At 37.2% G+C, this 13,604-nt stretch overlaps 1 protein-coding gene across 1 annotated transcript in view; it reads right to left on the reverse strand.

Moving 5' to 3' along the window:
* Positions 1-377: 377 nt before the first annotated feature.
* Positions 378-13,604, reverse strand: part of LOC131200683 (collagen alpha-1(XXVIII) chain-like) — a 78,374-nt gene continuing 65,147 nt past the window's right edge. Inside the window, exons 29-37 of the mRNA XM_058187860.1 lie at positions 12,767-12,847; positions 11,905-11,940; positions 9,999-10,035; positions 7,823-8,380; positions 6,354-6,595; positions 5,736-5,826; positions 5,507-5,635; positions 4,806-4,997; positions 378-457 (exon numbers count right to left, since the gene is read on the reverse strand). Coding sequence (XP_058043843.1) covers positions 378-457; positions 4,806-4,997; positions 5,507-5,635; positions 5,736-5,826; positions 6,354-6,595; positions 7,823-8,380; positions 9,999-10,035; positions 11,905-11,940; positions 12,767-12,847 — 1,446 coding nt within the window. The remainder of the gene's footprint in view (positions 458-4,805; positions 4,998-5,506; positions 5,636-5,735; positions 5,827-6,353; positions 6,596-7,822; positions 8,381-9,998; positions 10,036-11,904; positions 11,941-12,766; positions 12,848-13,604) is intronic.

The following is a 13,604-nucleotide window of genomic DNA, read 5'->3' on the forward strand; positions in this document are numbered from 1 at the left end:
GGCAAAGGACAAACTTCCTCAGTGCGTTTGAAAAGCTGCCGGGTTTACATTTTTTTTTGCGTGGAGCTAGAGGGCGCTATTTCTGTTCGGAAGCGAAGATCGTTTCTCGGGCCGCGTTTTCTCGACTTGCTCCTTTCCCTGTTGTGTTAAGGCTACAGCACCCATAGTCCATTTGCAGCTGGTTTGGAATAATGAAAGCCGTATAGTTCCAATGCAGGGGGAAAGTTCTCAATTATTCGGGGAAAGGTTATTGATGTTAGTGATTTACATTTATTGGCCGCCCAACTCCAAAGGTCTCTGACCAAGCAGAAGGCGTTCCATTGCCTTGTTAGGTCCCAATTCTTATCTTCCCAATTTTATCAGGCAAATTTCTTGCATCATTGAGACATAGCAAAAAAACGGGGCGAAACTCCTATTTCAGACCGAGTTCGAAAAGTCAATCGTAGCAGAAACCAGCCTTAAGAGAAACAGTCGGTTTAATGCAGTTAGAGGAATTTGTTCACGTCTGATTTATTTCATTTCGCCTTAAAGTTTACAATTTTAGCTGCTAAATTTAGATTTTATGACTCATTTTTAAAATTTACATTTTTAATGTGTACTTGTTTTAATTTAGAATTTAGTAGTTCTCATGGAAAAAATATTTGAAGAAAACCATTGTTTTAAAACTGGCAAAATTCAGATTTGGTATGTTACAATGACAAAGATCCCCAACCCTGTTAACTTTTAAAAATTTGTCATCAAAATTACGACTGCCAGTATACTATTCTTTAAATAGGCGTACAAATATATTGAATGTATATTATCTCAATTATTTTTTACATTATGTCCAAAGTTATGTCCAACTTTAAATATCTTGCTGAGTATGAAATAAAATGTTAGATGGCAGCGCCTGCTTGATTTTGGTAAGCTAAGATTAGATCTGGTTAGTTCTAAATATAAGATCATAAATAAGTATGAGTTATAGACTGGACAGACAAGTTAAAAGAATATTGAAAGTAAGTAAGAGCAAAGAGCTTTGTATTTGTGGCAAACAAAGCAAACTACATAAAGATTTTTGTGAAGTTATCAGTGGTTGAGTTCAACTCTAAGGAAATCCCCTTTTACACGCTTATACACAAACAAATTGCAGCCTTAATCTTTATTCAACAGAGCAGGGAGTTCTTTTCCTTGTTTCACTGTAAAAATATACGTCTGTAAACTGAGTACGTGATTTCTGACCATATACACTTCTTCAAAAAAGAGGCTACATTCTTATTTTTCTTAATTTCACAAAAGCATAAATACGATGGTAAAAATCTTCCTCCTGAAAATGATGAAAACAAGTACATTGGTTTTAATTCAAGTGATGAAATGAGACATTGATACTCGTTTTGGTACAACAGTGAAAATGTTCTGGCTGATGAAAAAATGGTATAAGTAGTCCATTCACACACAAAAAAAATGTTAGTATATATTCAACTCACAAAAATACATTTCAGACGTTTAATGAAAATAAATGAGTATAATATAAAACAGAGCAGAAACAGGTCTTTCAACAGCTGGCATGTGAAAAAACAAAATTCAACATCCTATTGTAAACATTTGTATTAATCTGTCACCTGCCATGTAAACCAGCATCTGAAATCCAGTTTTGAAAATTCAGAAATAATTTTAGAGTTGAACTATCTACGACTCACTGGAACAGCATGATTTGACCTTTTCATTTAAAATACATATTTCAAATTATGGTAGGAAATACAAGCATGTTAAAGTTATTTGTTAATTCCGTAGTATATACTTGAGAAATATGATAGTAATTATGTGCATGTAAGCACAACTATTAAACTACAGTTTGAAGGAGCCAGTGTGATCTGATTCACATAGTACATAGCATAGACAGATAAACTAAAAACAAATGAACAGGATTATGACTAAATTATTTCCATGAAAGAAACTAATACATTTTTGACACTGAGTAGGTATCTTGTGAAAAAAGAATACATTTCTTTCTACATGTTAATTATTATGACGACAATGATATGATGCTAATAATCATAAATAGCTTTTCAAAGTAGGCACTATGTAAATATCTTCACTAAGGTATCAGTGCACTTTCTTTTACTTTATTGTCAGTCACAGATTAAAATCAGCTGTTAGATTAAAAGACCTCCATGGCCAATCACATGAATAGCTGGTGGGACCTAGAGTATACTTGTATTAAATGCATGATTTATATGCTAATTTCTCCTCTAGCATTTTATTTTTACAAGTGTTTCTGAAACGTGATCTTTCCCCTTAAAGTAGTCCCATTTCTAGTTATTTGAAACTTCCTGGAAAAAACTGAGTACAGGCCTATAGGTTGCTTAAATTTACACCAATACAGGTACATATCAGGCCACTGTTACCAATGACTTTAGATACTTCTTATTGTACTTTCTACAATATTATATTTCAAAAGGGTTACCGGATTCCCCAAACCAATTCATGCAAAAGAAGTACGTATGTCATCCCATTCTAACTTATTGCAAATCATCAACTGCTTTATCAATAGCATCAACTGCTGTCGTTTCCAATTTAGCAGCTGGGTTTATATCCATCCTTCTTTCTTCCAGTCAACTGGGTAGAGGATTAAAACATCCAGCACACATATCAATGATTTTTCCATGACAACTGACAATGCACTCAAGGATTTTTCTTCACTTGACTTGCGCTGGGATTCATTTTAGTAACTTCTGTTCTCTGCAAGTGAAGTATCTGATTCTATTTCTCTCTTTTCTAGGAACATTACAGATCATTTGGACTAGGAATGCAGCAGAGTTCAAATAAACAAGCAACAGTTGTAGAATCTTTTGTCCTACAGGAATGCCAGTTTGAATGACAGAGGTACCTAGGATCCAATGCAAATGCTTTGTTTGCAATTAACAAAGCATGAATATTGTTCTAGACCCAAAGAAAATCTGTATAATTCCAATACATATTTTAACATTATCTGCATAGTTTCTGAAGTAAAAAAAAATTCAGAATTTTTAGTAAGAGTACACCAGGATAAAATCCTCATATGAATTAAGTATACTGTAATAAGAAAACCCTTGATATTTATGCTTTATACCACTTTTCTTGTGATTAAAAAGTCGTTTCTGTTCCATTCTGTTTCATGGGCAATCTTTAGGCATCTGCAAAATAAATGTCATTTTATGTTATTGCTGAGCAAAAGAAAGTCAACTGTCAATAAATAGTGACAAATATTTAGGTAATGTTTTTAAATTGTTCCTTATTGCAACTGTAATAGTTAGAAATTTTATTTCCAAGATGAAGGTTTTTGACAAATATGTTTGCTTCTTCTAGCAATCTTCTAGCAAATTTCTTCTAGCAATCTTTGAGAGAAAACAAATCAGAATCTTAAACTATTCTATACCTGTTAAAATACAATGTGCTTTTCTTCCTCAACAGCTTTGGAAACAAATTTGATAGAGACTGAATCATACGCTTCCCCCCTTTTTTCCTGCTAACCTCACTTTCCTGATGAAGAATTTTTGAAACTGGAAAACCTGAAGAAATTTGGCATGACTGTAGATGTGAGATTTTTTCCCCCCTGTCTTATTTATTTATTTATTTATTTATTTATTTATTTTTCGTATTTTTATACCGCCCTATCTCCCTAGGGACTCAGGGCCGTTCACAGCCAGATAAAATATACATATAAATACAAATAAAACATCCATTAAAAAACTTATTACATATGGCCAAATAATTAAAAATAGCAATACACATAATAAAATCCCCATTAAAACCAATTCAAATTTAAAAATCTAGTCCAGATTAAAATTTAATAAAACTTTTAAGCCAGTCCCGCTTGAATAAATAGGTGCGTTTTCAGCTCACGGCGAAAAGTCCGAAGATCAGGCACTTGACGTAAACCAGGGGGAAGTTCGTTCCAGAGCGTAGGAGCTCCAACAGAGAAGGCCCTGCCCCTGGGGGCCGCCAGCCGACATTGTTTGGCGGACGGCACCCTGAGAAGACCCTCTCTGTGTGAGCGTACGGGTCAGTGGGAGGCATAAGATAACAGCAGGCGGTCCCGTAAGTACCCGGGTCCTAAGCCATGGAGCGCTTTAAAGGTGGTAACCAAAATCTTAAAGCGCACCTGAAAGACCACAGGAAGCCAGTGCAGACTGCGCAGGAGTGGTGTTACATGGGAGCAACGAGTGGCTTCCGTTACTACCCGCACAGCCGCATTCTGGACTAGCTGCAGCCTCCGGGTGCACTTCAAGGGCAGCTCCATGTAGAGAGCATTGCAATAATCCAAACGGGAAGTGACAAGAGCATGAGTGACCGTTATGGTCAAACATGATATGCTTATGACACTTTGGCTCCTTGCATTTCTGTCTGGGGTTCCTCTGCCCTAGAGGATATTGAGACTTACAGCGATAGATAAATTCAAGGAAGCATTTGGGGATTATATGGTCACAGAGAATTAGAAGGAAAATGGGAATTAATTATCCCCAGTTTAATAACCATTGATTTAGAAGGTGAGAGGATGAACACTGATTCAAGACAAAAACGAAAATCCGAACCCTAAAGATATGCCATGGACATAGTACGGACCACGACCTGTGTTAAATTAGAACATAATAATTTAATATTTTATGGCTAAGCTTAATTTTTCAGTTTTCCACTGAAACTCTGCTCTTGGGGAAAAACATACGTGCAAGATCTTGTACAAGATACGTACAAGACTTTTGAAAAACTGAATTTGATCAGAATAGTTTTCTTCCCCAAAGGACAAGAAACACGAATCTTAGATTGTAAAAACAATAGTTAATTCTTACCTCCAGAGAAAAGTACGCAGGTCTTTTTACAGTCTTCTTCGCTATCAAAGCGATTGTCGTTCCCATTGCAGCCACCGTACCAAAACTGAGCACAAGAATCGGCTTGCTTATCATAATACCATTTTATTATATAAACGCGGCATGGTCCTTGATGTAATCTTAACTGACACTGCGGAGGCCGAAGGGCATTCGCTTTAAAAAATAAAAACAACAAAAGATGTAATTGTTGTGTATTATTGGAATAATAGAAACCCCTTTAATATTCCCAAATAATTCTATAGGACAGTTTCTCAATTTTGGCAATTCTAAGATATGTGGGTTTCACCTCCCAGAATTCCTCAGCTAGCATAGAAAACATGAGCACAAATTGCAGAGATGAATGAGACAGGGCCATAGATATGCATCTGCTTCCCAGAAGTTTTGCAGTTTTGGAGAAAATGATACTTTGTGATGAAGTTCAGCATAACAAAAGAAGTATCGTCCCGCCTCCCCATGAAATGCAAAGAGCTTTCACGGCGGTTCAACAAGCTGGAAAGTGCAGAAGTTGCAGAAATCCAAACAGATTTGAAGGTCACCTTATTGGAGAAGTCAAGGATTTGAGCATAAAATTATAATTAATTAGAATTTATGTACAGTACTATACGTTTATGATTATAGAGAAAGAAAAAAAACACATTTGAAACTTTGCAATATATAAAGACCTGTCTTGACGGTAGATGGTATGGAAGAAACCAAGGAATGGGATGGTGGCAGTGTCTTTTCCGCCGTTAGAGATGGCAGGGATGACGGTGGTGGTGAAGATGTTGTTGGCAACGGCAGTGCCGAAGTAACTAGCGCAGAGAATATTCCAAAAAAGAAATGAGAAATGGGAGGGTTTCTTTTACCTGTGTAGCACATATTTCATTAAGAAATTAACTATGAAATAAATACCTTTACTGTTAACTGGAGGCAAGACTGGAATATCACTTTTGTTGGATACCATGTCATGGTTCTCAAGAAATATTCTGTGTGATCCTTTTTCCTAAAGTAAATCCAGATTGGTTAATTTTAAAATGTAGGTGGAGTTTCTATCCACAAAGGACATATTAAATATTAGATACAGGTGAACAGGCTTCTTCCATCGCTATTATGTCCGTGCTCAAAACCAACCCATGGCTCTGTGTTTCCAGATTAAGAAATTCTCTATACAATCAGATAATATCAAACAATATCATTCCAGAAATCAGATTATTATAATTACTAACATAGTGTAGTAGTACTAACATTATTGCTAACATAGAGTAAGCCGCCCTGAGTCTTTGGAGAAGGGCGGGATATAAATGCAAATAATAATTTAAAAAAACCTAAATATTATTTATATTATTAGAATCAATTGTAAAATCCGTCATCAGCATTATCTAGAAACTAACCCAGACCCTTATTAAACATACTCTGATTTAAAAAATGAACTGCAAAGGCATGTTTCTCTAACAGAGTTTTAAGGAAACCCGGCCCACTACTGCATTTTAAAAAATAAAATAAAAAATAAAGTGGACTTCAGACGAGTACCAGAATTAACGGTTGAGAAAACTGGCCAGTGTTTATGGAATTGTCTTTCATTGATGCTTCATATGTACTTGAAGATACTGCTTGTCCATTCTTATTGTTCATGCGTAATAAATGTTGTGAAGTGTGAGAAGATACTGAATGAATCAATGATCCACTGATGCTTCCTCCATTTCCAACTCGGTTATATATTAAGGCACCATGTTCGTCCTCACAAAACTGGTTAACAAGCTTGGACTCTAAAGCTATAAAATAAGAAGAAAAGGAAAAGTCTAAAATATGGTAAAATATACAACTATTGACTAAGTAATATGAATATTCGTAGTATTTTGAACGTGAATCAATAATTATTTTTTAAAAAGTGTTGACTGCTTCTTTGATGTGTAGATAGCTCTTGGAATATTACTTTCACATCTCAGCATGTAACCTCTTACAAATATTGTATATCAGTTAGGAAAATCCTAGATCTCACCATGTGTACCAAAGCAGAAATAAACAATTTTGTATTCTCAAGGTATTTTCTACTACCATTCCTATTATTTCTGATCTTTCCCATGCTGGCTGACACTTTCCTATGCTGGCTGATAAAAATTGTTCTCCAAAATATTTAGATTGGTCACTCTTGCCTTACAGAATGAAGAGCTAAAAACAGAAGTGCTACTTCAGAATGTAAAATATTTTACCATTGACTGCAAATTCCAAGTATCTTGAGTAGGAGGACTCTGATAGTAAGGGTAATGGTTTCTAGCAAAAGTATTTCCAGTAGCATATTTTTCATAAAAGAAAAATGGTTTGATCATTGAGAGTTAGCTAAAGCACTAGGCAAACCTGTGATCTTTTGAGTCATCCTTCAAGAGGAAAGTAGTGTACTCTGATGTAATGAACACTACAGAATAAACATTAAATTTTAGGTTACCATTACCAACCATTAAATGTGTTGGTACATCCATTCCCTTCTTGTGGTAGGTTATAAATACAATTTGATGGATGTGTATACCAGGTGATTTTAAAAAATAAATTTTCTCAAGTTTTGTAATCTTTTTAAGGTTGGCTCATACTGAATAAAAATGATCAGAATTACAAATGTTGCATGTAACTCCTGATCATCTCTAGCAGTATTCATAGAGCAAAAGCTACTGTATGTCATTTTATGTTATGCAAATGGTGTTTTGGTGACTCCTATTGGCAATAGCCTTAATCTGTGATCATATACTAGCCTAGAATGGTAGGTAACACACATAAAAATGCACACGTCATAGTTTGCAATGGGAGCATTAAAAAACGATGTATTTTTTCCTAGTAGTAGTCACTATTTCCATTCTGATTGTTTTGGGGTCTTAGTCATAAGTCATAACTAAACATAGAACCAAGGCTTTTTAGCTTGAAGAGTACCAGTGGAATGTGTGTATATCTGATATCCACTATATATCAATGGAATCTATTTATCTTCAGAACCATGTTTAAATGCTCACCTGGAAGAGTATTAAAATCATCAATAAGATACATATGTTCTCTGTCTGGATCAGATGCAATTAGATTCAGCTCACGTAAGAACTCAATTTGTGTTGGGTCTGAAGTATTTACAATTCCAATTGCATACATTTCTATGTTGGCTGCATGAGCTTCTCGGACAGCAATATCCAACTTAACAGCTTCTCTCTTATCGGCTTGCCCATCGGTTAGGACTATGGCAACTTTCCTTACACCAGTTCGAGCCCCGAAAAAGCCTTCTTGTGTTGCTTTCCGGATGGCAGTTCCTGTGTAAGTGCCTTCTCCCATATATAACATCTTTCTGATAGCTTGTTTCACATCCTGTTGGGCTGTGTACCTATTCAGCCCAAATTCAAGCCGAACTTCCAGGCTGTAGAGAACAAGTCCAATTCTAGTAGCATTTCTCCCTACAGTTACTCTGTCTACTAAGGCAGTAACAAAGTCTTTGATTATTTCGAAATTCTCTGGGCCAACACTTTCAGAACTGTCAATCACAAACACTAGCTCCATAGGTATTTCCTTGCATTTAATGCCACAACCTGTAAAAGGAAATTTGAAAAAAACAAAACTAAATTCTGAATATTTTTTACTGAAAGATCAAACTATAGAGGTCTTTCTATGTGTGCTGAACATGAGCATCATTACAATTTTAATTCAAACAATATTTTTATTTTATTTATTCAAAACATTTATATAGCTGCCTTCTGATTTCGAATCCTGGGTGGCTCTCAATCAACGATTAAAACAGTATAAATAATAAAACAACATAATACTATATTAAATTTATTAAAACTATAAATATTTAAAACCTGGCATCAAAGTTTAACTTCCAACATACCATTAGCCCAGCCAAAGAACAACATATAATAACACCAACATTCAGTTCTTTATTTGCTTACCCTCAATAGACAGTATCTTGCCAGACTAAACTTTTACCACTTTCACTCTAATTCATACCAACCTTTCGGACCTCAGGGACCACTAAATTCATAATTTTAAATCCCATGGACTACTAATATGATCTGCCTAATGACCGGCTGGGTGGGTGTGGCTAGGTGGTCATATGACTGGGTGGGCGGGACCAACTCAATGTCACTCATGTCAAGGGGCGCCTCACCAGCCTCTACTTGCCCCTCTCCTCCCAGCCACTCCTCGCCTGCCCACCTCGCCTGCCCACCAGGCCCCAACAGGAAGCAATTGTTGGACCTAAGCAGCCACCATGAGAAAGAGTTGGCAAAAACAGCTGGCTCAGTTCAAATTGGATGTGCCCGAGAAGGAGACTCAGCAGAAGCACCTCACTCAGGACTAGGAGCATAGACTTTCCAAGCAGAGGGAAGACCTGTGGGAGTGCAAGGCCAGGTACTAGGCAAGGCCTAGAGGTTCAGTGGGCTGAGATGGTCAGCCAGTTCCAGGCCATGATGCAGTCTCACTGGAACAAGGTCCTCTGGCTCTTCGCCACCAGCACAACTTCCCTCCATCCTTCACCCAAAGCCCCACACCAGGAGGCTGAAGCAGACCCCAAATCAGAATTTCTGCCCCGCTCTGCCCCGCACAAAAAAGACCCTGAAGGGGGAGACTCTCTGCAGCAACACAAATGTTCATTGCACATATCTGTCCCAGGGGCTGTAGTTTGAGGACCCCTGATTTAGTGCAATATAAAAAATGCAAATATTTTTTCTGTGGACCACCAAAATTTTCTCGCGGACCACCGGTGGTCCACGAACCACTAGTTGGCGACCGCTGCTCTAATGGATCTACCCTGGGAGATTCTAGGGAATGGATATTCAGACTCTTTCCCTCTGTCTCTTATCTAGCTCTGGGCTGGGCTGCCTCTTGTCTTATCCCCCTCCTTGGAATGTGCTCCCGTGTTTCTCAGAAACTGCAGCTTCACTGTAGTCCATCACTCCACCTTTCCCTTCATAGACACATTCCATCACACATACAGTCCCACATTAAATCCTTTCACCCACCTCTCCCTACCCCTGTGCTTGGGGAAAAATTCAAGTCTTCAGTGCTTTTCGGATTCCACAGGAGTAACCTGATTGTTGGCATTTTCATTTTATCTTTGAGTAAAGAGTATTCTAATAATTTTCCAATTTGGGGAAAAGAATAAGAACCTGCCCTAGGATATGATGGCAAGACAGATTGCAAACTTACCACATATCTCTTTAATTAACTTAATTATATCTTCTCTCTATGTTAGAAAAGAAATACACATATAGTATTACAAAACTGTTTCATTTTCAGCAATTTATAACATGGCCTTTGCAAGGATACATAAAAATAGTGTTTATTATACTTAGAATAATCTCATATTTTCATGCACTGAAAGTCATCTTATCCATCCAATACTTAAAATACTTGCAAAGTACTCTTAGACATGTAATATTGTTCTTTATATAGAGAAATATAATTCCAAAATGGGGTGCAACATCTTAAAATTCCTCAAATAAAATATTTCTGTATGAGAAAATCTCTGATCTCCTTGCATTTTGCCAACAATTATTTTACAATATTTTGTAAAATATACAAAAAACTATTTTACTTCAGTTCTTCAGGTATGCTACTGTGAACATCTGGCTCAAGTATGGGGGATTATTACTGGGTGGGGAAAGCCAATTCTCTCTCTGTCTCATAGTTGAGGTTGGCTACAAGCTGCCAGCTGCTGTAATTTGTAACTTGTGAACAAATTGATATATATGCATAATTACTACCATAGACAATTTTTCATTCATTTCCAGGCAGAGCATCACCTAGTTGGTACTGGACATTGAGAACAAATTAATCCAAGCAACTAATATCCCTTTCCCTAAGTCAGAGTGGAGCACACTGAAACTCCATTTATCTTTGTGAAGAACTCCAGCATAACCAGTGCCATTACATCTAAAGCTCTAAGGAAACATACATTCTAATCAATTCTGCAACATTTTACTTTGGCAAACAGACCCTCTATTTCTGTTTGTGCATGTGTGTTCATGCATACATATTACATATATCTACACACGCACACTGTTTGGTGTTGGTCTAAGTACTCTTAGACATATAACATTGTTCTTTATATAGAACAATATAATTCCAAAATGGGGGTGCAACATCTTAAAATTCCTCAAATAAAATAGGAGAAAGGGAGGGAGGAAGGGAGGGAGGGAGGAAGGAAGGAAGATTACATTTACAGTATTATTATTATTATTATTATTATTATTATTATTATTATTATTATTATTATTATTATTATTATTATTTATTCGATTTTTATACCACCCTTCTCCCGAAGGACTCAGGGCGGTGTACAGTATAATTTTTTTACTTTATTTCATTTATTTGATGCCTCTTATTGCTGAGATAATTTGATTTTCTTAGTTTTTTTTATCATGTAAAACCCTTACAGAAAGAAATATTAAGTTTTAGAAAAACTGTTGTGCTCAGAACCCATAGAATAAATCATCGGGAATACCGTATATACTCGAGTATAAGCCGAGTTTTTCAGCACGTTTTTTGTGCTGAAAAACGTCCCCTCGGCTTATACTCGAGTATATACAGCTTATACTCGAGTTTTTTTTCTTCTTCTTTTTTTCACATTATACCGGATGGCGCAAACTTGGCGGGCTTTTGCATTAGCGCGGGGAAGCCCTGCCGGTGCAGTGAGAGGGCGGGGCGGGGGAGCCGCCAGCCTTCTCGGCTGAGGAGGAGGGTTTCCCGACGGTAGCTGCCTCATTTCCCACCCTCGGCTTATACTCGAGTCCCCAGTTTACCCCCGTTTTTTGGGGTAAAATTGGGGACCTCGGCTTATACTCGGATCGGCTTATATTCGAGTATATACGGTAAGTAACCGAAACAGTCTTTAGAAGACAGAGGGATATCTTCTTTGTTCTTTTTCTTCCACTTGAAACGAAATTACAGATACATTTTAAAACAATTTAAGACATCTTGCACTGGTATCCACTTTATATATACTTCAAACAATTAATAATTCATTTCCCACACTTTTGTAATTATTATTAGGGACACATTAATTGAGGACAATACAGCATAACTAAACTTGATTCTGAAAACGATTGCTTACTGTTAGACCTTGTACTCCTTTGGGTCCAGTTTTACCCTGAAAAGGCAATATATTTTATTATTATTTCTAATTTGTCATTAAGGTTTGATGGTATAGAAAGCAATCTAAATCAGTGCACATATAATCATAGGAACCTGGTCAACCATCCTAGGAAAAAAAGGATCACCTGCCCCTACTCTTTCTGTTGGAGATAGGGAGAATTTCCTCCCGAGCCTGCCTCCCATCTTCTATAACTAGTTTCTTCCAAGGGGCGATTGGATTAGGAAGAGTGAGGGCCAGAGGCTATGCTTGGGAAAGATTGGAGACTCCCCAAAGATATTTGCCATGTCTCCAACCTAGACTAAGGGGGAAATATTGTCCGCTACTTTACTGATGAAAGAGATTCTCCCATTCCTTGTTCTTAAGTGTCAAATTTAGAACCTCCTTATAATGGCCTCCTGAAGAGAGTAATTCTATTACTTTTGGTGGAAGCAATCCCGTGACTGCAAAATGCAGTCTGGCAATATATGTTGACATACAATGAATTGTTTCTGATAGAAGAGAACATTTGTAGCTCAGCATTCAACTGGTACTCTCTGAGCTTGGTTGTTTTCTTACAGACATGTCATTACCGAACTAGGTAACATCATCAGTGGGATGAAAACTCCTTAATTTCACAACATGTGGACAGACTGAACCATAGTTTCAACTGGGAAACTGTGAGCATCCTAGACTAAGCCAAACCCCAAAATGCTAAACAATTCATGGAAGCCTGGCCCTAAATTATTTGCTTGAAACTAATGCTAATATTTAAGATGTATGCACATGCAGCGTTTTGGCAACACGCTCTGCAGCATCGGACAGACAGGGTTTATGTACTTACGGGTTCTCCTGCTGTTCCAGGGTCTCCCATATTGCCCTTTTCACCTTTTCTTCCTCTTTCCCCTGCAGTTCCACGATCACCCTTTGAATTAGTTACACAACATTTGTAAAGCATCTTACTTAAATGTAATGTCAATTCCTGTCATGTGACCATGAGATGCTGCAGCCATCCTAGGTGTGAGCTGATTGCCGAGAATCCTGATGGCAATCACATGACCACAGGGCTTCTGGAACAGTAGGAACTTTGAGAACCAGTCATAACTACACTTGCTCAGTGCCATTGTAACTTTGAATGTCACTGAATGAGTGGTCAGTAGGCAAGGATTACCTTGTGATCTCGTTTTGCCTTTTTCTGGGCAGATGAGTTCACATCCAAGTTGCTTGGTATTGCAGTTGCCGATCTTTTTCTTTCTTTCTTTGTAATAATGCTTATCCTCAATCAATAGGATGTTTGAGGCTAATATTTTGCCATTTTAGTTATTATTTTTCAAGGTCAGATGAGATGAGCACCAAGGGAAATATTTGGAGTTATATTAGGAAGCCTATCCCTGGCTTACAATTTCCCATTCTAAATGCCTAAGTATTTATTGCCACAGTTATTGGTAAGCAGAGGAGAATTTGCAGGAAAATATTTACTATATGGGCAAGATGCATTGAGAGTTAATTTGAAATAATGGTTAAGGCATCATCAGTCTAAAAACTGGGAAATGTGATTCTACTCCCCCCCCCCCCAGGCATGATGCCAGCTAGATGACCTTGGGATGGTCACTTTCTCTCAGCATTAGGGTGGGGGCAAAAACAAACTACTTCTGAAAAACCTTGCCAAGAAAATTCCAGAG

Source organism: Ahaetulla prasina, chromosome 1 (genome assembly GCF_028640845.1).
Source record: "Ahaetulla prasina isolate Xishuangbanna chromosome 1, ASM2864084v1, whole genome shotgun sequence".
NCBI classification, from domain to species: Eukaryota; Metazoa; Chordata; class Lepidosauria; order Squamata; family Colubridae; genus Ahaetulla; species Ahaetulla prasina.